At 46.7% G+C, this 25,606-nt stretch overlaps 2 protein-coding genes and 1 long non-coding RNA gene across 5 annotated transcripts; 2 read left to right on the top strand and 1 right to left on the bottom strand.

Annotated features, from left to right (window-relative positions):
• Positions 1-937: 937 nt before the first annotated feature.
• Positions 938-24,763, bottom strand: paplna (papilin a, proteoglycan-like sulfated glycoprotein). Of its 2 annotated transcripts, XM_069535405.1 has the most exons (27): positions 24,132-24,763; positions 17,331-17,393; positions 16,458-16,561; positions 14,134-14,194; positions 13,838-13,940; positions 13,618-13,748; positions 13,385-13,508; positions 12,942-13,022; positions 12,686-12,858; positions 12,308-12,431; positions 12,072-12,198; positions 10,283-10,487; positions 10,006-10,182; positions 9,691-9,841; positions 9,187-9,267; positions 8,200-8,395; positions 7,647-7,731; positions 7,406-7,532; positions 6,575-7,091; positions 4,697-4,855; positions 4,433-4,560; positions 3,860-3,908; positions 3,545-3,691; positions 3,305-3,432; positions 2,967-3,075; positions 2,238-2,413; positions 938-1,649 (listed from the first exon to the last, which is right to left on the bottom strand). In XM_069535405.1, the coding sequence occupies exons 2-27, from the start codon at positions 17,385-17,387 to the stop codon at positions 1,489-1,491; spliced, it is 3,681 nt and encodes a 1,226-aa protein (XP_069391506.1). In that variant the 5' UTR covers positions 17,388-17,393; positions 24,132-24,763; the 3' UTR covers positions 938-1,488. The 2 variants fall into 2 exon arrangements, 1 of the variants encoding a protein (XP_069391506.1); XR_011244680.1 differs by lacking the exon at positions 3,860-3,908 and having other exon boundaries at positions 24,132-24,758.
• On the top strand, positions 2,264-7,322 carry LOC138412198 (uncharacterized). Its single transcript, XR_011244681.1, has 3 exons — positions 2,264-2,554; positions 3,009-3,703; positions 3,831-7,322. It is a non-coding gene; the product is annotated as an uncharacterized lncRNA (long non-coding RNA).
• On the top strand, positions 17,400-23,869 carry LOC138412197 (uncharacterized). Of its 2 annotated transcripts, XM_069535408.1 has the most exons (3): positions 17,400-21,285; positions 21,610-21,867; positions 21,910-23,869. In XM_069535408.1, the coding sequence occupies exons 1-3, from the start codon at positions 20,127-20,129 to the stop codon at positions 23,403-23,405; spliced, it is 2,913 nt and encodes a 970-aa protein (XP_069391509.1). In that variant the 5' UTR covers positions 17,400-20,126; the 3' UTR covers positions 23,406-23,869. The 2 variants fall into 2 exon arrangements, with proteins under 2 accessions (XP_069391509.1, XP_069391508.1); XM_069535407.1 differs by having other exon boundaries at positions 21,610-23,869.
• Positions 24,764-25,606: the final 843 nt, after the last annotated feature.

Raw genomic sequence — 25,606 nt, 5'->3', positions numbered from 1 at the left:
ACTCTGCACATCTCTGAGCAAACAGCTGGAAAACCTCCACGTCTGTGTCAACTGAAGCTACACAACCAACCAGCATGAGTTGTATTACACACAGCTGTTCACATTAGAAGGGGTTATGTTGCAGACAACACAAGGGGGGGGGATTCACAATCATGTCAGTTCGTATTATTTCATTTAGAAAGTGTTTAAATTCTATTTTCATGTGATACTTTTCTGTATGTTTGAAAGCAAATTAGCGTAAAAGCTTCTGTCTCATCAAAGTGCACATTTATCTTTTTGTACCAGTAAAGTCTCCAGTGGGACTCAAACCGTTGAAGTCCACATTTTACTTTCTCCGTTTGTTTCCTTGCAAAACACGTTTGTGTTCTCGGCAGTCACGTAAACAGGAAACAGAAAACCACGTCTGATGATTATATCTCGTCCTGCGTTGCTCCTACTTTCAAAAAACCTTCATCCTCTCATTTTTGTCGTCTTCTGTACATAATAATTTTAGAAACAAAAAGGATGTTGTGTGATGTCATAATAAAAAGTATTCAGTTAAAACATTTAGAATAATCCCTTTCAAACATTCTTTGAAACAGGAGTTGCCAAGTTGCTGACGTTTTCACTTATAAACCGATTAACATTAATTAACAATCAGCTCTGAAAAGCAGCTTTTGATGTCGGAAATGATGCTTTTGTCTCAAACTGTACGTCCATCCCTCAACAACACTTTGAGCCAATTATTAGCCTATTAGCCAACTTAGCCTATTACTAAGGTTTAACTTTGCTCTTCTTCGTGTAAATATTAAAAAGAGGCGTCAATGTGTTGATTAAATGCACAAAACACATTAATACAACACGTTTTGTTTTTAGACACACACAACAACGTCTCGAGAAAGAAAAAGTTTTACCCAGAAGTGACGGGGTCAAGCAGCTCATTCAAACCAACAGGAAGTTTTTTTAATCAAAATATTATTTTATTATCAAATAATTAGATAAAAATAAACACAGTCTGGTCGGAGCTCCTGGTGCGTCCCAGAATCAACGAAAAGCAAATTCCTGCATTGTTGAAATGTTTTTAAAATGGTGGCTAAAACTACAGCGAGGATGGAGGAGTTTCACAATATGTTAAATCCTGCATCAGCTGTAAGGTTCTCTTAAAAACAGAGAACGTGTATCATGAAGTCAGACCAGTGAGCAATAACTTAATGTTAAACATGTTTCAAAAGAAAAAGTCTGAGTTTTGATTGGTCACATTCAACAGACGTTACAGGATCATTCCTACATTTAAAGGCTCCCTGAACAAAGCTGTAGAAATCCTACTCCACAGATTTAACTACACCTAGAGTGATCAGTCCCTTTTGTATTCTTGAAGCACGGCTCTGCACAGCCTGGTCGGATGAGTGTTTTAAGTCCTTTTGGCAAATGCAGCAGTTCAGAGTTGAAAGTTCGGGTTTCCAGAGCACAAACCTGCCTGGTCCAAAGTTTTTTAAACGCTCTGCGCTTTTAACCCAGCCAACCGAACCTGTCGTTTTTCTGTGAGTGCCTGGTGCAGCTGGCGCAGCAGAAACTGGAGTAGTACGAGTTGGAGCAAAGTCGGGCGTAAACGATCAGCTCACAGTTGGCGAGCTCGGGCTGGTCCACACATTCTGGCGGCACATCAACACCTGCAACGGCAACGATGACACACAGACACGTTCAGCTTCTTCTGTGCCTCATAAAATAAGATCCACACTCAGAACTGTGTGTGGTGCTCCTGAGTTATTATTAAAACAACCCAGCAGACTTCAATGAAATTTGGTTGAAGGATGTGATATGTGAAGGGGAAAAGATCGAGGTCATGGATCCAGGAACGTTTCAATCACTTTCTCTAACATTATCAGATGAGATGAAGTTTTTCATTGGGAATAATTGGATCTCGATGAAAGAAATCAGGCACATTTAGAGGACTGATAGTTTTTATATGATGACTTATCTAAAAAAGATTGTTTTGTTCCAAAGTGATCTAATCAGCCTGGTTGCAAACGTCTGACTTCTCTCTGCATCTCCATTTCTTTTTTCCAGCAACAGTTCCATTCAGAATAATGAAGATGAATGAAATGGCAGCTCACAGCGTTACCTTGTTGTGGAGGTTGTGTCAATAAACTATGATTTATTTGTTTATTCCAGTGAAGTAAATCAAGTTGAAATAATGATTATTTTCTGACTGAACGTGAGGGAACATGAAGATGTTTGATTCAGACTTTGATTCCCACCTGGTTGCATGTCTTTAATGACCCTCACTTCAGCCGTGGCGCTCACTGAGTAGATGCCAGTGTAAGCGTTACAGGTGTACGTGCCCTCGTCCGACGACCTCACATTGTTTATGATCAAGCTGCCGTCAGATGACTTCAGGATGTTACGACCGTCTGGACGCACCGGGACGCCATTTCTGAGAAAAGAAGAAGAAGTCATGGAGCTTTTTCAATGGCAGCGTTGAAATCTGTTTTATTTCTCTGGTGAATCAAACGTGAGCTTCATCAGATTCTGAATTTAAACACTGAAGATCAAAATGAGAGAACTAAGATGCTAGGTATGTAGAAGTATTTAGGTACTTTTCACTTTAACTCCATAAATATCTGTACTTTCTGCTTCACTACGTTTTTACAGTGTATTGAGTTACAGCTCAAATTGATTAATATCTTAATGAAAAGTGTTTTCAGTCTGCAACATTCTTTATTACATATATACCTACAGGGTCTGTTCTGTTGTTGTATCAAACAAAATATACAGTTATACATGAAGGACAATGAAGACTATTGCATAAGGGAGTAGGCTAAGTACTTTTACTTTTAATAATTAAAAGTATATTTTAAAGAACTTAGTTTTACTCAAGTAGTAAAGTTAATGTGGTACGATCACTTTTACTAGATAACATATCCATCTGTACTTCATTCAAATGTTTGGGTACTTCCTCCACCTGCAGCCACATAATGTTCATGTACCTGGACCAGCCGATATTAATGTTGTCTCCTGACACCACACAGGGGAGCAGAGCGGTGCTGCCTTCAGGCACCTGGATGTTGTTTGGGGCCGTGGTGATCTTCAGGTCCGCTGGACGATGAAACCAGGGGACAGATAAAATCACATTTATTCTCTTTTACTTGATTCACTAACATGTCAGTTCGTATTATTCTGGAAGTTGTAGAGATAAGTGTATGTGCTTTGCTGCTGTCTGCTGGTGGCGGTGTGAAACTACATCATCAGTATTTCACTCTCTGCTTCTCTTAATAAACATAAAGTACTGACGTGCATGTCAGTAACTGGATGTTGTGAGACACACCTCGGACTGTGAGTTGCAGTTGCCTCTGCTCCAGCTGCTGCAGACTGGAGGCTGTGCACGTGTAGACCCCAGAGTCATCGGACTTCAGTCCGCCAGCGATCAGCGTGCCATCTGAATTCTGGGTAAACCTACAACACAGCAGTCAGTTAGAGCCTCTGTCCACGTGCACATCTGGACCAACTGTATCAAACTGCACCAGATGTCACACACTTATTGAAGACATCAGCTGCATGTGATCACCTGGAGTCAGTGAGGGTCTGTCCATCTTTTGTCCACTGAATGCTGACAGACTGCAGAGCTGACAGGGGGACGATGGTGCAGGGCAGCTGGACAGTTTGTCCTGCTCGCATTTCCAGCAAAGACGGACTTGAGCGGTCAATACTGAACCTTAGGGAGAAGGTCAGGGGAGCCGGAATTATTTATAGAGTCACAAATTATTAGAAAAATTGAGATATACTGATATTGTCCACATCTACTGGTGTTTATGTGTCTGTGAGTTTTAACGTCTCCACTCTGTGTTCAATAGAAAGAACATTTACTGAAGATTTTTCTCACCGAGGGAATGGACCGTCTCTGGGGAGAGAGGTGGGAATCAGCTGAGACACTATGTGACACACATACAGACGATTGAGCGCTCCCGTCATAATTCACTTACTCAATGTCAAATAAACACATTCAAACAGACTCAGCATGCTCTGACTTCAGCTGTGACATCAGAGCTTCTCCCCAGTCTTCAGGATTTACGTGTGACGGACTAATTGGGGTTAGAGTCGGTCAAATTAGGGTTTTGACCGGATCTGGCCCCAATTATCTGACTGACAGCAAGTGATTGAATCTGCAATTTACACAATTATCTGCACTGTCGTATGTGTATCTATGTCATGTCATCATTTTTACAAACTTGTAAATTGATAAAAGAAAATATTTAAAATCCTTCAAGCAGCACATCTACAGTTTCAGAAGTGCAAAATGTGAATGAATCTTTTAGTTGCATGACTAAAATGGTTCTCTAATCAGAAGCCTGACTGCAGATGCATGTGTGATTTAATTGTGGGGTGATTCCGTCAGGAAATGCTTCATGATGAATCTACTGCTCGATGTGTTCACGGTGTAAATGTACGACATCACCTGAGACAGAGAGGTAGATGTAGCGGTGATCTCTCTCACGCTCCCGAGTCGCCAAGCACAAAAACCAACCAGAGTCCGACTTGGTGAGAGGACCAACCAACAGGGAGCCATTGGGCTGCTGGTGATGCCTGAGGACAAAACAAAAATCATCACCCAGTGGATTATGTGTGTGTGTGTGTGTGTGTGTGTGTGTGTGTGTGTGTGTGTGTGTGTGTGTGTGTGTGTGTGTGTGTGTGTGTATGTGTGTGTGTGTGTGTTTCTGACCTGTGAGTCGACAGAGGGATGCCGTCTCGCTTCCACTCCACGATGACGGTGGAGGACGGAGGGGGGCTGACTCTGCAGGGCAGCACAACCGTCTGGCCAGCTAAAGCCTCCACTGTGGAGGGGTCCGACTTATCGATGGTCACTCCACCCAGCGTCAAACTGAGGAAACATGAGGAGATACGAGACAGGAAGGAAGGAAGGAGGGAAGGAATGAATGAAGGACAGAAGGAGGGAAGGTAGAAAGGGAGGAATTGAGGAAGGAAGGAGTGAAGGAATGTAGGAAACAGAGAATGAAGGATGAAAAGAAAGAGTCACTTTATGCTCCTGTTGGTTCTTTGATTAGTCGTCACCACAGCAGACATAAAGAACGGCCACAACCCGGCAGCAGAAGAAAAGACGAGAGACGAAGACACAACAGGCTCAACATGCGACGAGAAAACACAGACACACGATGTTGTCCCTCGAAACAACAAAGATACACAACATTAACTAATGTTAAAAACTAGGAGGTGATGTTGACACACACCAGAAGACGAAGGACAGTTTTCTTTACACCAAATAAAACCCACAGTAAGAAGTGGACACAAGCAACATCTCCCAGCGACAACTTCAACACAACTACACAACAGTGAGGTGGAAACGACAGAGTTTAGTGACGACACACAAACGAGGACGTGAAGCATCACAGCAGAACCTTTATTAGTTTTGATCTAAAGACATCGAGGTGAAAACACAAAGCTGGTGCCGACCGACAGGGTGAGGTAGAGGGGCACAGATAAGAACCAGAGGGAAACTGATACTAACTCCACACAGACGGTGAAAAGTCCCAGAAACATAAAACAGAGAGGAGTCCGTGTCGGGTCGCTGTGAGGTTTTCAACTTCTCCTGACATGTTGTCGAGGTTAAACAAGAGAAACAAGGTGTTGCTACTGAAGCAGGCGTGAATGTGAGCGTCTGTGGAGCTGCAGCGTGTTTACGAAGCAAAGGTTTCATCTACATGAAGAGCGAGATGCATAAAATAAAGCACAGCACACAATATTCTGCTAATAACAAAATGAGAATAGTCGTCTTTAAAGAGTAACTCAACATCAGGCAGGAAAACAGTGATTCTGAACTTTGCTGTGTCGTATCTGTGAGTCCTGCACCGGGTTAAATAGAAATTAAATAAAAGCATGAGGGCAGCAGGTGAGAACTCAAGTTTGTTTCTTTGGAGAAATGTAATTAAACACAACTTAACCACCAGAACAGGAGGTCGAGGAGTTTGTAACCGTGGATGTAGCTCGTGTGTTTAATCACAGGTCGGGTGTTAGGGGGTCTGGATTGGATGAGGACATATTAGTGGGTAATTAGTCAGTTACGGAGATTTGCAGGTGCAGGTTTGCAATAATGGACCCGTGCAGGACGTCACAGAGCACTGACTGACCCTGAGGTACACCTCTACATCACTGCAGCAGGGTGAGGAGTTCAACCACCAGAGGTCACTACAAACAAGGTGTTGAGTTACTCTTTAAATCAGATCATTGAGTCTCAAAAACTTGGAAAAGAAGCCAAGATTTAGTCTTTTACGATTACAGATGATACATTTTACTGACAACATCTAAAACCCTTCATTTTCTGACTTTTGTTGTAATGTTTAAAAATGTTTGTGGAGCAATTTAACATCAACTTCATCATCATAATATTTTGGGAGGTGAGTGAATGTCTTTGGATGATGTTTCTCCTTCAGCTCCCTCTCTGGCCCCACAGAATCGTGGTGGGTCAGAGGGGCTCCTTCAGCGAGGGCAGGAAGGGAGTAAACAGCGTTAAAGGACCAGTGGCGTCAGGGCTGGAGCAGGTAGAGGGCTGTCTGCCGTGCTCCCTGGGTCTCCGGGGTCTTACCTCGCTGCTGGGCTGCTGTGCTGTGCAGCGGTGACAGGTGAAGGCCGGCGTCCCCGCAGATAGGTTCTTCCTCTGTGGGCGTTTGTGGCAGCGCTTGTGGCCTGTCTGCCGGTGCCGGTGCTCGAACCTCCCTGGACTGTGAAAATCCTCCCCATGTTGCGTGACTGCCCGCCCGTTGACCCTCCAGAGGTGGACCCGCCTGCTCTAGCTCCTCCTCCAGATGAGGTGCCTGCTCCAGATGTGGAGCCTCTTCCAGATGTGGGCCTCCCAGGGGTGGATTCCCTCCTCGATGTTGGCTCTCCCGCGGGAGCCGGGAGCTCGGGGCCCTGCTGGCTCGGTGCAGGCGCCTGACACGCCCTCTGGCACTCGGCCCGGGTCATGAAGTTGTTGCTGTTGCCGTGGCAACTGCCGTACCAGAAGTGCACACACTTGGAGGTGATGACATCGAAGTGGTAGCGGGAGATCCAGCTGCTGCAGGAGCCGGCGGCACGAGGCAGGGAGCAGATGGAGCGCTCGACTGCAGCAAAGAAGGAGAGCAGGGGACGTTACCAGTGAGCAGGCTCCACATTATCCTTGATTAGTTTGAGATTCTATTGTCTCATTGATTTTATTTCATTGTATTTATTTGCTGCTTCTGATTTTTAGATTCCAGTGTTTCTATTTCCTTGCTGCTTACCTCAGTACATAGTTTAGTTCCCTCTCATGTAAATCATGTTTTGGACAATAAATCTCCTATCTCTATTAATCACTTCATCTCAAGGAGGGTTTGACTTGTGTAACAGCAGTTCATTCATTCATTTAAACAGACCAAAAGACTGTACGTCTCCTTACTGTGGTTTGGTGGGTTCGGGCAGGCCTCCCCGTTGGGTCCCCCTGCAGGTGTGGTGCGGTCGTAACAGCACCCGTAGGTGGTGGTTCGACACTGTACTGCGTTCTCAGTGGGGAGGGAAGGAGCAGTCTGAGGAAACAGGTCAACACACGAGAGAGGCGGTTGAAAAACATCATCCCTCGTTATTATTCTGATCAATCAATAACCAGGTATCTTTTTTTATCAAACTGTGAATTTGCTCACAGTGGGTGCAGGGGCCACAAACTCCACACAGCCCTCCTTGTTGGGGCCCTGAGCGTCCGTCACACCATCCTGACAGCAGCCGAAACTGTCAGAGAAGAGATTTAAAAAAATAAAACAGTTTGTACTGAAGGTACTGAAGAAATAAGAACTCTCTAAGAAAACCTCAACTCCAACGTGATGTTTAAGTGGCGGAAAACGATCTGTGGTTAGTCACAGAGAAAAAGACCCATTCATGAGTAGATCCCACTATACAGTCGTTAAGAAGACCCCTCATTACGCTGCCTTTGCTTGTTGACACTGAACCAGAGAAACCACCCCCGTGTGAGATTTTACATGGCATGCCAGCTTTACATAATCAGAGGCGTGACGTGTGACAGCGTTGGCGTCTGTCCCGCTGTTGTGGCTGTGTCCCATTTAAACAGACGTGGATTCAGTTCTGTCTCCGCTGACGCCGCGAACGCAGGACAACAATATGTGAAAGGAGCTAAAGACTTCGAATCAGACTCCATGTTTAACTTCCACCACAGTGCAATGACAGGTTGGAGGCTGATACCTGGTGTGAATGCAGGACGGCAGGACAGGAGTTGGAGCTACAACCTGTGGGCAGCCCAGACCCTGAGGGCCTCCGGCTGAAGTGCGTCCGTCCGGGCAGCAGCCGTAATACGACTGACTACAGTGGAGGGCAGGGGCGGAGCTGTGAGGGTCGTGGACCGTGTTCGTCTGGGTTGGATCCGTCTCCGGCCTGCGGACTGAGAATTCAACAATTGAGGACTTCACACATACATCAACTTTTCAGTAAACAGTCTAAAGCTATTGTGCTGGAGGCCACGCAGCGAGGAGGCTGAAACACAAACTAAACAGGAACACGCACCGAAACCAAAAACACTACAACAACATATTAGTGTTCAGAAAGATGGAGCAGAAAACAATGAAGACTCCACTGGGACGATGAGTACGAGCATCCAGAGTAAATGATCGCGCAGGAGGTGGAGGCACACAAGACGTCAAACTTGCAAATTCCTGAAGACTGTGAAAGCACTCGGTTCTGAAAAATGCCAGAACATGCCAGAGACACCACAGCCAGCACTCGCACACTTCAGTGCCTCGGAAATATTTTAATCAGGCCGACAATGGCCGATGACCCCTGAAAACATGTCAATCAGGCCTGGATAATTAGTGCTGGGACAGGGGCTGGATGGGGACGGGGCGGGGGCCTGGAGGAGGAGGGCGAGGGGTTCAGGGGGAACTGGAGGGTAGAAATGATCAGGGCGCCGTCACACCTACACATTTTTTAACGTTGACCACAAGGGGTCTCTCAATCAAAACAGTAACAAAAGTCCTAACATCATGAGGCAGCGTGGGATCATGGGAGTTGTTGTCTTAACCACCTTGAGCCATATTCCTCTGAGGTCCCCTTGGTTCCCCGGAGCGTCATCTCATGAGTTTATACTCAAAACATTCTGTGAACTCACTAACAAATGAATTTAACCGTTTCCATGATCCCGACTCTGCCAAACACCAGACAAACACGGACACTGACCTGATGCGTGATCTGGAGCGTACGGCTGGAAGACAGTCTGAGTGTTGTCATGTCCTCGTGGGTCCTGGACGCTGGGGACAACTACATAGAAAGATAGAGAACAGGAGTAAGTAAACAGAATGATATGACTGTACTGTGTGACTTTAAAATCACATTTTCCACCAAATGTATAAAATGAATTTGCATTTCATGGGTTGATACAGCTCCACCCAGGGTTCGGGATGTCTCTAAACTTTATATTAAAGTTAACATGTTGCTCGTCATTTAAAGATCCACTGCGTAAGATTTAGGTGAAATTGATCTATTGGCAGAAATTGAATATATATTCTGCTGGTATTCAGCTGCAACATGCAACTTCACCACTAGATGTCACTAAATTCTACACACCGAACCTGTAGTGGAAAATGATGCAGTGGGCGGAATTAGGTTGTGAGGTAAAGTTTTAACTTTAACTTCTTTTTCAGGAGTGACAGACTGATGGAAGCAGCTAAGGCAGAGACTGACCCTGTGGACTGTAGCAGGGCTGTCTGTTGCAGCGCTCCACTGTGGAGGGTTTGGGGTGGGCGTTACACCGGCCCACAGGGTACAGGTTCCTCTCTCGGTCTGAGCAGATCACCTGGCGTTCTCGAGAGCCGGAGCCACAGCTCTTGGAACACTGGGGGGGGGGGGTGAGGGAAATGGAGAAACAGCAGAACCAGTGAGACCTCGCAGCAGAATTGGTGTGACAGGAGAAAAAAAGACTTGACGAGAAGTGACGACATGATATTTCACATTCAGCCACAGCAACTGCGTCGCATTGTTTGTGCTCATCCAACTCACCAGGCCCCACTCGCCAACGTGCCAGTTGATCTCCATCAGGCAGGCGGCCATATCGCAGGGTTGGACAGCGAGTGGGCGGAGCAACGTGCTGCAGGATGTTTCCTCCAGCCTCATCCCACCTGAACCCACGCAGGTGACCTCTCTGGTCTGTTCCCCCGAACCGCAGGTCACAGAGCACTACACAACAACACGGGTGTTACCTCACAGATGACACATGATCTTAAATGTTGAAGATTAGGTGAGACAACGATTCGCTGCAGCTACGCGGCCAGCTCACCGCACTCCAGCTGGTCACGTGATACTCGGCACACTTTTGCATGTTGCAGGTCTGCAGAGATGGAGGTGCCTCGGTGTAGGTGGCGCAAACAGCATCCTCCACCACGCGGGACCCTGAGGCATCATGGGAGATGCACTGCACACTGCGGATCTGGGAGCCTCCACCACAGGTGACCGAGCAGGTGTTCCACTCCCCAGTTCTCCAGCTGGGAAAGAGGGAGGAGAGACAGAAGTCAGGGGTTTTACTGGTGAAGATTCTGGAGGTGGTGGAAAGTGTTTCATTCCAAGATCAGAAAAATATGTTTGGATGTGGTTCTTAAATTCTGTGAATATTTCTGAGCAGCATCAATACAAAACATGAGAATTTAATTCAGATAATTTGGAAGTATCTCATTGAGCGGAGAGAGTCTCACATGGGAAGTTCTTGACTTAAAAAAACAAAATTTAGGATTACACCAGAAGATTATTTTCATTATTGGTTAATCTAGAAATCATTTTATCTTTGATAAATCAAACATTATACTGAAAACTCTCATCACTATCTCCCAGGGTCGAGGTGACGGCTTGAAATAGTAATAGGTATAAACATATTCATATTTATATCAAGACACTTTAAATAGTAGGTCGAGACACCCAACAGCTCGATCAAGCACTCAAAACCTCCCTTTAACGGGGAGGAACCTCCAGCAGAGACAGACTCAGTGAGTTTTATGTTCACTCTCAAATTATTCGTTGTTCAGATGTGAATTTGTGTCGTTGACATTTACAAAAGGAAGCATCGTGTTATCCAAACCACTGACCACATGATTGTGTTAAAAACTACACAGACTGAAGAGTGACAGAAAACCAGCAGCTCCGAGCTGGAAGACATTTATTTAAAGCATATGTTTCACTAATTGCTAGAAGCAGTGCTAACTAGAAAGCATTCTCCAAGAAAAAAAAAACTGCTCTCAAATCTATGCTCCAGATTTATCTCACACATGCAACTCAAAGATGTGAACACGTTCTGTTCTTCCCTGCTGCATTTCTTTAAATTGAGAGATAACGAGGGTTCGGTTAGCTTCGCCCGAGCTTTATTAACGTCTCAGGTTTCTGAGCGGCAGCAGCATCAAAGAAAAGAAGCAGGAAATACCAGAGTCGCTGAGTGAAGCAGCGACTACTTACCACCAGACCACTGCTGCTGCTGCTCCGTTCATATGCACACAATCAACAACACCCTGCACGGTGACCTTTGACCTACGAACCCTTCACTGCACATCAGCTACATTAACGGACAGGGACAGAGTTTTACAGTGCAGCTACCAGGCAGCAGCCCAGCTCAGAGATCAGGTACAGGGGCCACACAGTGGGAGGTTGTAGAGGGAGGAGGCCTTTAGTGGAAATCTGGTTTCAAAGTGTTCGGCCTCTCAGGGGAGAGACGTTCAATGTGTCCAGGATCAGTGACGTCCATTGAAACGCTGAGACGAGATCTCTGAGCTCGACAGTTGCCCCACGCCTTCGTTCTCACCCCACAAGGAGGAACAGGCTAAATGCTAAACACAGAGACAAATGAAAATATCTATGTGAAGACTGAGATCTCCCCCCGGTGTTTGCAGACACCTACAACTAACACTACGACCACAGACCCTGCGTTACCTGAAAACACGGGCACTGGGTCTTTGTGAGGATCTCCACAACTGTGGTGGATACAGGTACGCCATCCTTTCAGACAGTCATAGTACACCAACAAGTGAAAACCCGCTCTGACAGTTACATGCAAACATCCACGCTTTTTATCAGTGGAAACTTACCTGTGGACTTCGGGGCATGGGTGAGGGTTGCATGTGCGGTTGGTCTGAGGCCTCGGCAGAGATGCGCAGAGATAATCAGGGTAGGACTCGTTGTCGATGGTGCAGAAGACCAAGCGAGACTGATAGCCTAGTGACGGGAAAGGTGGAGTTGATTCATCTCACAAGAGGATTGTGAAGCTTCATTTAAGAGAAATGTACAAGGAAATCGAACGCAGTGTTGTGTTTAAATGTCGAACCTGATCCACACTCTCTGCTGCAGGCGGACCACGATCCAAAGCTCCAGTAGTAGCCCTCTCTGGAGCGACCGTTAGGAAGGTAGAACTCATACTCCACCCCGGGGTTTGGCTCCTGGCTGATCAGCTGAGGGAGGAGGGTTGTACACAAAGACAAGCAATTTAATGATTTATCAATCGGGAATGATCGTGGGTTCAGATTCACGATCTTCAGAGGATGAACCCTTCTGTTGTGATGCTCCCTGATCTCAAATGCAACCTTGAGGTGAACAATCATCTAAAACGTGTAAAGACAGGTTTGTGTTGTGGATGATGGAGTCAGGTATTTGACAAAGATAATAAACTTTAAATAAATCTCACACCCACAGTGAGTGATCTCACCTCAACCACCAGGGGTTCAGTGGTGGGGCCGCGGCCGATGATGGTCTCAGGGACGTTGTCGCCCTCAGCGCCTCGCTGGTAGTACAGCATGGTGCCCGCGATGGGTGTTGCCCTGGAGAACTCAATCACCCAGTGGCCGTTGAGGTAGTACTCACCTCGCAGGTTCTTGATCGCTGGCCACACAGAAAAAGTTCAACATTAATACACTGTCTGATGAAAACGTTCCTCTTTGTTTCTCTGTGGATCAGAGTTTTACCGAGGTAGTTGCGTGTAGCCACCGTTTCTCTGATGCTGATGGTTGTTGCTCCGACTGGGATGATGAACATCTGGTTGTAGCCTGAGATGGAAATGAGAAACAACTCTTCAAAAATCAAGAAACAAAAAGCTAAACAAAACTAGAAATGCATTCGGAGTCTTTAATATTCAATATGTGACACAGTGGTAAAATGTTATAGTAATTAAGTTTCAATTTTATATGATGGATGAGGGCAAAATAAAAATATATTGATAACAAAACAATGAAAAGGAGATTGCAAGACCAGATGACCAAAATATATAGATTTTGTGAGCATATATACAAACAATACACCAAGATGGCGACACACGTTTACACAATGATGATGTCAGATAATTCCTGGTACCTCAGTGAGAAGTGAAGACTGTGATTGTCTGTGTTTGTGTTAATAATGTGCTTCGTACCGTTGGGCATGTCTCGCACACTGAAGCTGTTCTTGACGCGGCGGCAGGACTGTCCATTGCCCCCACACTGCAGGCAGGGGTCCTCCTGCTGAGGAGACTCCAACATGTTGTCACAGCCCAGACGCTGCAGAAGGAATCACATATATATTTACATTTAACAAGAATAAAGTGTAAATCCTGCAGCTGCGTTCTTCATACGTGAGACTGAAACCTATTTAATGTCTGTGTCCTACCTTACAGACGCCGTCCACACAGACGTCCCTCCGTCCTGGGTGACAGGGCGTCCCGTCGACCACAGAGCTGCGGTGGCGATAGAAAAAGTTTTCTCCTCTCGGCATGCAGTTCAGCTCACAGGGGTTCTCAGCTGTCGGAGAGAGGATTTAACATCTATTCATTTATGTATCTTGTATTTGTATCTGGGCCAGTGTTCCCCACTAGCACAGTGTTTCTGACCTCCATAATACGGGAGCCACTTGTACAGTTTCCCCTGGAAGTTTGTCCCATCGAACTGGGAGCACTGCTCCTCACGGAAATCCCTGGATCCCTCCGGACAGTCCTGAGGGGACGAGTGGGAGGGGTCAAAGGTCATAAACAGAGCTCGTCAAACACAATAAACCTGGTTCGTTCAATTAGAGAAGATGTTCACAGGTGATACTAAAAATCCACTCTGATTCTAAAATGACGAGTTTTATACTGAGACATGTTAAAGAAAAAATGCTTTGCGTTGTGTTTCAGTTGTGTTTACTCACCTGGATGTTGCAGGAGCGGTACGACTTATCTGGTCCAACACAGTTGTGTCCTCCATCAGTCCTGCATGTTGTAAATTCAGAGGGAATATGAGACACGACGTTTGCATGAATTGAGCGTGATGCAGGTTTTTGACTTTTATATAAATGAGGAAGAAGATGATTTATTATTATTTGCTATTTTTTTAAACTGTACGTGTGTTCAAGTGTTTGCATACCTGTCCTGTATATGTTTGTGTATGTATGATTGTATAATTTTATGCTCAGGTATATAATATTCCTCCTCTAAACTTCACACCTCCTCGTTTTGAAGCAGGATTTATGTAAGTTTTAATTATCGAGCTGAAGCCGAGATAAAGGTCATATAATAACATATTTTCACCAACTTCATAGGCTCCGTAAAAACCATCTTGAGTATTTTCTGACTAGCGTTGCATTAAATGTTTATGGGTCATCACTGTTACACAGTAGTAGTTAATGAGTAGGTGAGGCGGCAGAGCACATGTTGCAAATACAAACTGTCTGGGAGTTCAGAAATAACCCGTTTCAGCTCTGACATTAAATGGCATTCCTCTTTAATCTGTGCCTATAAAAAACTGACTTCTCAGCACAGCAGGAGCCTCAACAGCAACACTGCTGAACCCAAACATCTGCGCACATGCTCGGCTCTGAGTCTTGAAACAGCAGATTGTTTTCCTGCCGTGCTGATAACTCATGATTAAGTCCTCTCCAGAAGTCCTTGCCCTTCAGCCTAAAAAACAAGACTCCTGTCAGCGCGCCAGATCTGAAACTAAAACATGTCCAAACAGTCGTTCACAACTTTTCACCCGGGAAATGGAAAATAAAAACATTTGGAGCGTTTCTACCTTTCTACGCATCAGGAAGGTGGAAAAATGGGCAGGTATCTACTGTAAGTGACTGATTATAGCCCTCAGCAGAAAACATGACAAACTGTTGCTCGCTTGATGTGAGTCACTGGGATGAAGGTCAGGTAATTTTAAACTCAGGTGAATATCTGGGGAAATGGGAGTTCCTGTAAAGCAAACAATGATTCAACCTGTCCATCATATTCAAAGGTGTAATCCGGGAAACGGGGCAGACGAGGTAGCAGGAGGCAGGACGACCTGAAAATGATTCATCATTAGAAGGAAAGAGAAGAAAGAGCAACAGACGTCTGACACACGGACATGCTGTTGACGAGCAGCATCTAATACTGCCTCTGTTCTGGTTCCCTCACAACGAGGTTGTGTCATGTAAAAAAAAAAAAAACACGACATTTTGCCTTCGCATAAACGCATCAAAATATCAAACAGGGTGAATCAGAAAAGTGTTCGGACACGTTAGAGAAACATCGTCACCGACATGTTCTGTCTGGTGGTCGTCTGTGTTTCAAGAAGAAGTCAAAATATCAAATTCCAACTTGTTGTTGAGGCACAGCTCAGCTCAGCTCAGTCTGCTGAGCATTTTACAGCCTGAATGAAACGAGTTTAGAAGCGGAGGAACGTGCACTGAAGTCCGGACACTTTCCTCAAACCTTCTGGAGGGAGAACACAAGAGTCTAGAGTCTAGAGATATTTGCTCGAGACAGCCCACGAGTAAAATGTCTTGAAAATGTCAGAGTGAGGCCATGTTGTAATAAAGCAGCAAAACATCTGGAGGATTCACAGCGAGCGAGAGGACGTGTTGACATTTATAATGGACGTAAAACAAGTATGTCAGAATACACGAGAAGCTGACGGAGACGTCAACCTGGAGAGACCAAAAAGATTCAAGAACCTTCGGACATGGGACCAACTCTAAACTCTAAATTGGAAATGACTCGACGACACTGAACTGAAGCTTCATTTCAAGTAGCAACAACACAAATCTTCTTAATTAGCCAGATGTGTGAGAATCATGTCAAACTAAACTCAAAATGGACAGAAACCATTTTTAATAAAATCTTACTTTAAGAAAAACTAAAACACAACAACGTAAAACTATTTTTAAAAAATAGGGTGGGGGGGGGGGGGGGGGGGGGGGGGCAGATAAAAACATCTCATGTGATCCTCTGCAGCAGACAACAGGCCACACCCAGTGAAGCGGAGGTCTTTAAAGAGCCGCTCTCTCCACGTCCATGTGACTTCAAGGCATTCTTCCACAATCAAGATACCGTCTGTGCCCCTGAACCTCACAATTAGCTTTATTCAGACAGGAAGAGTGTGTGAAGCCTCACAATGAGCCGGGTCTGTCACACAGCGTCTGGACGTGTGTTAACAGTGTGTGCTTGTACACGTGTGCAGACTTGTTAGTGTGTACATGCAGAGGAACCCAGATAAAAACTTTACCTGAGTGTGATGCAGCGTCTGGTTCTCATGGTCACGCCGCTGCCACAGCTGCGACTGCATTCTCCATAAGGAGCCCACGTGTCCCAGCGATCCACGCTGGGCACCTGAGTACACAACAGCAGGTTAGACACGCAAACTAATCTGAGCTATGAAGTTGTTTTCTTTGCTTCAAAGATCAAGAATGAAGTTGTGATGTCATCTGCTCAGCGAACATGCTCTGAGATGTGACAAGTGAAAACAGAAACAAGACTGAAAGCTACACAACGAAATATTAATGGATCTGGAAGTGATTTATTATCTTATTACGTCGGCCAAGGAGGTTGTGTTTTGTGATTTTTAACTAGAATGTGGCCTTCACGTTGTCACAACTAATTTTCTTCACAGTTTTTATTCATCTAGAATCGACTTCACTTGGTGTCAGGTTAAAATCACATATTTTTAGATTTGGTCATTTTAATTATTCATAAATATTTACCTAAAACTATTTTAGGATAACTGATTATTATTGCAATTATTTTCTCGATGAATTACTATTACTGTCGGTTTCTAAAACATCAGAAAATAATTAAACGTGGCTTTACGTCCATGCAACAGTCAAAACCCCAAAGATATCCAGTTTTCAATCATCTTAACAACAACAAAAGCAGCAAATCCTCACATTTCAGACGTCATGAACAGAAGTTTTATGGTATTTTTATTTGAAAATTGTACTCAAATTATTAATTGATAAAGAAAATGTGAGTTTTTCGTTACTCCTGAAATACTATAAATACTGCAGTGAATTGAAAGAGAGAAAGGAAAGTGAACCTTTAAAGAGATTGACAACTTTCATTATGTTTTATTAGTGTGTGATGATTTCATTGGTGAATTTACCATGAGAGCTGGAGCCAGGAGCAGCTGGAGGATTACCAGAGGCAGCAGCATCTTCATTGTTCCCTGGGAGGAAAAAAAAATGGAGGATCCAGAGTTAGTCACCGTGACTAATGGAGGTTATTACACATTGAGCAACTTTTTCGGAAACAAGCCAGGGCAACGAGAGAGGAGACAATAAAGGAAGTGAGACACAGGCCAACATGAACAAAGAAGATCTACGAGGGGCAGAAAGAGACGGCAGGAGGTCGGAACAAAACAAAACAATTTTTAAAAAAAAGAATCTGCTGCGGTTTGGCCGAGAGGCTGTAAACATCTGCATTTCCTAAAACATTTCCAAGTATATAAATCAATTTGTAGTAATGTTTTATCAGAGATCTGTGAGCACTTAAGCTGAACAGAACAGATTCAGCAGCTTGTTCTGTGGTTTGGTTCGAAGCCACCGACCACAGCAGATGATCTGCAGCTGGATCTGCATCTGTCGCTCTGGTGAACTCGGAGCCGGATGAAAACCTGGTAAGTTGAAGACGTCAATATTGTGTCCAGATCGCACCATTTTCGACTCTGCAATTCTTTGAGTCCTTCACAATACACATGCCAAGTGTGAAGCTGATGAGATGAGCGATTCTCGAGATATGTGAGACACATGCAGACAGATCTCTGGTTTTATTAGTCATCCCGAATATCTTTGAGTTTTGAATTGTTGGACGCACAAAACAAGGAATTAGAAAGAGTCATCTGTGAAATAGACATGCACGTTTTTTCCACTATCATCTAAATGTTTTAGTTCAAATAATAAATCTATTAACTGAGAAGATTTATAACTGATAATAAGAATTGGCAGCAGCTTTAAGTCAATCCAAAACCTGAACATGTTTTCATTTCCTCTGCTATCTCCTCACTTAATTGCTTAACTGACCTAAAAATGGCTCTTTTGTTGCATGTGGAGCGGCTGTTTGTTTATTTTTTTTTCAGGGCAAATGGGGGGTTTCCTGCAGGGTTGGGTTCGGGGGGTTGGTTGGTGGAGGGGGATGGTGGGGGTGGCTGGAGCTGCCAAACTACCTCTGACCTGTCAGCCATGGCCAGCGAATGCCCCCACTGCCCGCAGCCGTGAAACAGCGAACAGAGGGGTGGTTATGTCAGAGGGGAGAGACGACAGGCAGTCAGCATGTCTGATCTGAAGCAAACTGAGCAACCTGGTGGAGCCATCGCCCCTGACTGGGTGGTGGTGCTGGTGGTGCTGGTAACCTGAGACTCCGCAAGAAGACCCCCAGTGAGCTGCCCCAGGGATTATCTTCATCCCCAATCAAACTGCTGACTGTCCCCTTCATCTACTATCTTTATAAAATGTCAAATGTCGGAAATTGGTGTAACGTCCCAGAGTTACTGAATTTACAATCAAGCAGTGACGAGCAGTAAAAGCATGAAGCGTTGGAGAAGCTGAACCCAGTCAAAGTTTGTTTAGGACTTTAAATGATCAAATGGTTTTAATTTCATTCAGATGAGTCAATTAACTGATCAACTACTTCTGCAGTAGCCTGAAAGAATGGAGACCTCAAATATATGAACATTAGGAATCCACTGTTTTGACGAAACTCTTTCAAATGAAGTTTCCCTGAAAAGAAAGCGTGCTTCTAAACTCACGGCCGCAGGACGTCACAGGAAAACAACATGTTCTTTAATGTAAAGTCGTGGTGATCACTGACACAGCTCAAAGTCAGGGACCAGTCTTTGTCTGATATATGACTTTCAGCAATAAACCAGGTCCCAGTAAGAACAGAAAATCTGATCCATCACTGATCCTCTTCTCAAACCAAACAAAAGTCAGGATCTCGAACCTCTGGTGTGATTAGAAATCCTCAGCGAGCTTGTTCTGCATCGCCTGTAACTTCTGGCTGCTCCAGCTCACAAAGCCTTTAGCCTCAGGCTGTGTACAAGCCTCTATCCAATCATATTAACAATTATTCATCAGTCAGCCGGGGCAGGCAGCGTCTTGTGTCGTGTGTGCATTTGTGTGTGAGGTGTGTCTGCAACTGGCACCTGGTCAATGTTGGAAATAATTAATGAATTCATAATGATAGGTCCTGTATTCTTAAAGATGTAATCTTTTCTGCAACAATCCTACAAATCCTATTAATACTAAAGGTGTTGTTATTGTGTTTCTCTCAAATACTCATATTAAACATTGTGTCACAGTTTTGTATTTTCTTTGTCCCTCTCCTGTGTTCCCCTCGTCCCTCGCTATGTTCCACCCGGTGATTCTCCTGTGTTGCTCTGTGTCCCTCTCCTGTGTTCATCCCTGTCTTGGTTATTGTATTTTGTTCTCGTTGATAAGTTTGTTCAGTGCTTCCTGTTTTATTTTGTAGTCCTTGCTCCCTGTGTGTTTTCACCTGTTTACTTCCTGCCCTCATCAGGTTCACCTGTTTGTCTTGTGCCACCTGTCCCCAGTTACTCATTAGTTCCAGTCTGTATATAAGTCTTTGTGTTCCCCCCTTGTGGTTGTTGGTTCGTCATCGTCATTTCTGGTCTGGTCTTGTCCGTCATCGAGATTCTGGTTCTGTCTGTTCATGTGTCCCGTCAGCTCTCGTTACGTTTCCCCGTAAGTTTGTCTCCTGGTCTTCCTGTGTTCCACTCCTGTTCCATGAGTGCGACTTTTGTTTCTTGGAGATTTCTTTTGTTAAGTTTACCCCTGTTAAATAAAATACACTTTTTGTTAAACCTTATTTAGCTTCTGCGTTTTGGTCCTCCCCGTCTCACGTCACCCTCCATTCGAACCTTGACAGTACGAACCAACCAGAAATGGACCAAGCAGAGCTTTATGTTTTTTATAGGAAGGTTTTTTATTTTGACTCACTGGTGGAGGAGCTGAGCACCGCAGGCACCCGGCAGCGTGAAGAGCTCCTGGAAAAAATGGCACCGGTGCGGGATTGGCTTAAGGACAGACCCTGGGTCAGCCACTTTGTCCCGCACCTGGTGACCGTAGAGAGGAGACTACAGGACATCCTCTCATCCCCAACTCCCCCTGCAGATCCCTCCCTCGGCACCCGCCTGGCTTTTGGTGACCCCCGTAGTCTGCGTAGAAACGCTACGGCGCGAGGCGGGCGCCGGAGGGGAGCCCCCTCACTCAGTTTCCATCCATCTCCACCAGTTAACAGGCAGCAACCTCAATGCGGAATATCGTGGATTCTGGCAGAAGCAACCCACGTTCCAGCGTCGGGGGTCCCGGCTGACGTCACTCATGTTCCGGCGTCGGGGATCCTGGCAGATGCTACCCACGTTCCAGCGTCGGGGGTTCCGGCTGACGTCACTCATGTTCCGGCGTCGGGGATCCCGGCAGATGCTACCCACGTTCCAGCGTCGGGGGTCCCGGCTGACGTCACTCATGTTCCGGCGTCGGGGATCCCGGCAGATGCTACCCACGTTCCAGCGTCGGGGGTCCCGGCTGACGTCACTCATGTTCCGGCGTCGGGGATCCTGGCAGATGCTACCCACGTTCCAGCGTCGGGGGTTCCGGCTGACGTCACTCATGTTCCGGCGTCGGGGATCCCGGCAGATGCTACCCACGTTCCAGCGTCGGGGGTCCCGGCTGACGTCACTCATGTTCCGGCGTCGGGGATCCCGGCAGATGCTACCCACGTTCCAGCGTCGGGGGTCCCGGCAGATGCTACCCACGTTCCGGTTTCGGAGGTCGCCGTTCCTGTTCCTGCCCCACGGTCGGGGGTTCAAGCAGTCGTCTCGCCAGTTCCTGTCCCTCGGCTGAGGGATACGGCGAGCGGCTCTCCAGTTCCTGTTCCTGCCCCACGGTCGGGGGTTCAAGCAGTCGTCTCGCCAGTTCCTGTCCCTCGGCTGAGGGTTACGGCGAGCGGCTCTCCAGTTCCTGTTCCTGCCCCACGTTTGGGGGTTCAAGCAGTCGTCTCGCCAGTTCCTGTCCCTCGGCTGAGGGTTACGGCGAGCGGCTGTCCAGTTCCTGTTCCTGCCCCACGGTCGGGGGTTCAAGCAGTCGTCTCGCCAGTTCCTGTCCCTCGGCTGAGGGTTACGGCGAGCGGCTCTCCAGTTCCTGTTCCTGCCCCACGGTCGGGGGTTCAAGCAGTCGTCTCGCCAGTTCCTGCCCCTCGGCTGAGGGTTACGGCGAGCGGCTCTCCAGTTCCTGTTCCTGCCCCACGTTTGGGGGTTCAAGCAGTCGTCTCGCCAGTTCCTGTCCCTCGGCTGAGGGTTGCGGCGAGCAGCTCTCCAGTTCCTGTTCCTGTCCCACGGATGCGGGTCTCGCCTGGCTCCGCTTCAGTTCCTGTTCCTGTCCCACGGATGCGGGTCTCGCCTGGCTCCGCTTCAGTTCCTGTTCCTGTTCCTGTCCCACGGATGCGGGTCTCGCCTGGCTCCGCTTCAGTTCCTGTTCCTGTTCCTGTCCCACGGATGCGGGTCTCGCCTGGCTCCGCTTCAGTTCCAGTTCCTGTTCCACGGTTGCGGGTCTTGCCGGGCTCCGCTTCAGTTCCTGTTCCTGTCCCACGGATGCGGGTCTCGCCTGGCTCCGCTTCAGTTCCTGGTCCTGTTCCACGGTTGCGGGTCTCGCCGGGCTCCGTTTCAGTTCCTGTTCCTGTCCCACGGATGCGGGTCTCGCCTGGCTCCGCTTCAGTTCCTGTTCCTGTTCCTGTCCCACGGATGCGGGTCTCGCCTGGTTCCGCTTCAGTTCCGGTTCCGGTCCCACGGATGCGAGTCTCGCCTGGCTCCGCTTCAGTTCCTGTTCCTGTCCCACGGTCGAGGGTTAGGCTGGCGCCGGCACAGCTGGGGCGGCGGTCGCTGTCGTCTCCTCCGGTGCAGCGACGGCAGCTGTCGTCTTCTCCGGGACAGCGACAGCAGCGTCATCGGTCATCTCCTCCTGAGTGTCGACCTCAGCGTCAGCTGCTATCTTCTCCCGAGCCTCCTGTGTCACAGCAGCAACCTCAGCTGCTATCTTCTCCAGTGCCTCCTGTGTCACAGCAGCAGCCTCAGCTGCTATCTTCTCCAGAGCCTCCTGTGTCACAGCAGCAGCCTCAGCTGCTATCTTCTCCAGTGCCTCCTGTGTCACAGCAGCAGCCTCAGCTGCTATCTTCTCCAGAGCCTCCTGTGTCACAGCAGCAGCCTCAGCTGCTATCTTCTCCAGAGCCTCCTGTGTCACAGCAGCAGCCTCAGCTGCTATCTTCTCCAGTGCCTCCTGTGTCACAGCAGCAACCTCAGCTGCTATCTTCTCCAGTGCCTCCTGTGTCACAGCAGCAGCCTCAGCTGCTATCTTCTCCAGAGCCTCCTGTGTCACAGCAGCAGCCTCAGCTGCTATCTTCTCCAGTGCCTCCTGTGTCACAGCAGCAACCTCAGCTGCTATCTTCTCCAGTGCCTCCTGTGTCACAGCAGCAGCCTCAGCTGCTATCTTCTCCAGAGCCTCCTGTGTCACAGCAGCAGCCTCAGCTGCTATCTTCTCCAGAGCCTCCTGTGTCACAACAGCAGCCTCAGCTGCTATCTTCTCCAGAGCCTCCTGTGTCACAGAAGCAGCGTCAGCTGCTATGTTCTCCAGAGCCTCCTGTTTCACAGCAGCAGCCCCAGCTACTATCTTCTCCAGAGCCTCCTGTGTCACAGACGCAGCCCCAGCTGCTATCTTCCCCAGAACTTCCTATGACTGGACTGCAGAAGCAGCTGATTTTCCCTGAACCCCTAGGCTCTGTTTCTGACCGGCCTCCGGGCCGCCCGCCCGAGCCCCCGGGCTCCGTTTCTGACCGGCCTCCGGGCCGCCCGCCCGAGCCCCCGGGCTCAGTTTCTGACCGGCCTCCGGGCCGCCCGCCCGAGCCCCCGGGGTCAGTTTCTGACCGGCCTCCGGGTCGCCCGCCCGAGCCCCGTGCTCTGACTTTGACTGGCCTCCGGGTCGAGCCCTGTGCTCTGTCCCAGATTCCCACCCTCCTCCCACCCCTCTCAGTTTCAAGTTTAGTCCTTGTTTTAATTCAGTTTTGGACCGTCTGGAATCCGGTCCTTAAGGGGGAGGTTCTGTCACAGTTTTGTATTTTCTTTGTCCCTCTCCTGTGTTCCCCTCGTCCCTCGCTATGTTCCACCCGGTGATTCTCCTGTGTTGCTCTGTGTCCCTCTCCTGTGTTCATCCCTGTCTTGGTTATTGTATTTTGTTCTCGTTGATAAGTTTGTTCAGTGCTTCCTGTTTTATTTTGTAGTCCTTGCTCCCTGTGTGTTTTCACCTGTTTACTTCCTGCCCTCATCAGGTTCACCTGTTTGTCTTGTGCCACCTGTCCCCAGTTACTCATTAGTTCCAGTCTGTATATAAGTCTTTGTGTTCCCCCCTTGTGGTTGTTGGTTCGTCATCGTCATTTCTGGTCTGGTCTTGTCCGTCATCGAGATTCTGGTTCTGTCTGTTCATGTGTCCCGTCAGCTCTCGTTACGTTTCCCCGTAAGTTTGTCTCCTGGTCTTCCTGTGTTCCACTCCTGTTCCATGAGTGCGACTTTTGTTTCTTGGAGATTTCTTTTGTTAAGTTTACCCCTGTTAAATAAAATACACTTTTTGTTAAACCTTATTTAGCTTCTGCGTTTTGGTCCTCCCCGTCTCACGTCACCCTCCATTCGAACCTTGACACATTGAGCAAACTCTTTTTAAGCCTCTGTCATTTCTTTTTACTGTTGATCTACAACATCAAAGTCTCTTTCAGATTAAAACTGTCTTTGTTTTATCTCCTCTCCTGGAAAAAAACAATTCCCTTCCACTTTCTGTTTCATCAATGACCTGAGAAACACTTGGAAAGCTTTGTTAGCATGTAGGTGAAATCATAATCCTCTCACCCTGTTCAGTTTCTTCAGAGTCCCAGAGCTCTGCTGGATCGGATCCTTGCGGTGGAAGCTGCGGGTGTCTCTCCGGAGCTTCGGCCTGGAAGATGCGGTGTCCTGGGTGAATGAGGAGGTTTATCCTGCTGCTCCTCTATGTCTCTCTCTCTGTGTGTCTCTCTCTCTGTCCAACAGGAAACCGACCAGGAGGAGAAGAGAAAGTCCTGCTGGTTAAATCTCCTCCGCTGCGTCACCGTTGCGCTTTTCAACCAACGCGCAACCGGCGCAATTACAGCCCCTCCTGGCGCACATGGAGAGCTTTTACGCGCAGTCTGTAATTTCGCACTGTACAAATAACAGCCTGTTGATCCGCGTGTTCGTTTGTTACACGGTCCCCGACGAGCATGTTCCAGATGAGGGTCTTGAAAAGTTGATTCCCACTTTGCTGAAACCAACAGTAGAAACCCTTCCTGTAATACCAGGGTGCGCTCATCCACAGTCATCTGGGGTCTGATGTGAAGGCTGGTTTATTATGTTCACATGGAAATGTTCCCCAAAGAGAACTGGATGTTCACTGGGACTTTTGTTGATATAAATTCAATCTGCTTTTCTTTCCTTGACATTCAAACCACAGGGCAAAATATAGAAACCACCACATGTACAATCTTTTTAATCTCTTTTAATTCAGATTCGTTTTGACGATTGTGTTAATATTTATCTTCTTGGCTTTCATTGCATCTTTTGCAGTGTTTTTACTTTTGATCAACACTTTGACTCATCTCCTGTTGTTTTTAACTTGCTATATACAGATATATATATATATACATCTGTACTGACGTGACTTGTTGTTGGAATAAGATAAAGGAATAATTCATGTTATGGAAAACACAAGAACACAAAACACTTTCTACTGATTGTTTTAAAGATGTGTGTCCACCAGGTGGAACACTGAGGACAGGACAGCAACAGATTCAGAATGTATATGTACTATTATACATTACTGGCATTTTAACAGATGTCAAACATTGTTTGTAGTATTGTACACAATCTATAATACCGATGTTTAAATTACAGGGCGGAGGACAAACCAAGACAAACCTTTTTGTATCGATAACTATCACGATTGGTTTTAAAAGTAAAGACGGCTGTGGCTTTAAATTCTTCTTTATGAGCAGATCATGATGAACTCCTGATAAACAACAGAACATTTTACAAATTAGAGGTAGAAAGCAAATTAGTGTTATGCCTACTATCGATTTATATTAAACTTTGGTTACATGGCTACCGATGAAAATTATATTGCGATAATTATTGATATTGTTTTCTCGGCCCGACACTTCTTCCTCCTATAAGGATATTTTAATATTTCTTTTCTGACGAGCAGGAAACAGAACACGCCCCCAAGTGGACCTGTTGGGTCCGAGCACGCTGGAGACAGTGGTGCTGCCTGGCTGCAGCACCCCCTACTGGTGAAGACGCTGCCACTGCACAGC

The sequence above is a fragment of the Paralichthys olivaceus genome, chromosome 12, assembly GCF_024713975.1.
Source record: "Paralichthys olivaceus isolate ysfri-2021 chromosome 12, ASM2471397v2, whole genome shotgun sequence".
NCBI lineage: Eukaryota > Metazoa > Chordata > Actinopteri > Pleuronectiformes > Paralichthyidae > Paralichthys > Paralichthys olivaceus.
Note: the sequence above shows the minus strand (reverse complement) of the source record. Positions and strands in the feature narration are given on the sequence as shown.

Bases quoted from the DNA above. Each gene is read 5' to 3' on its own strand.
- paplna (XM_069535405.1), bottom strand. From the start codon at position 17,387: ATGAAGATGCTGCTGCCTCTGGTAATCCTCCAGCTGCTCCTGGCTCCA. The intron at 12,859-12,941 runs GTAAAACTCTGA...CTGTGTGGCCAG, and splicing joins GGCTACACGCAACTACCTCG to CGATCAAGAACCTGCGAGGT. The intron at 3,433-3,544 runs GTGATCACATGC...GCTGTGTTGTAG, and splicing joins CAGACCCTCACTGACTCCAG to GTTTACCCAGAATTCAGATG.
- LOC138412197 (XM_069535407.1), top strand. From the start codon at position 20,127: ATGGACCAAGCAGAGCTTTATGTTTTTTATAGGAAGGTTTTTTATTTT. The intron at 21,286-21,609 runs GTCCAGTTCCTG...GCTCCGCTTCAG, and splicing joins GAGGGTTACGGCGAGCGGCT to TTCCTGTTCCTGTCCCACGG.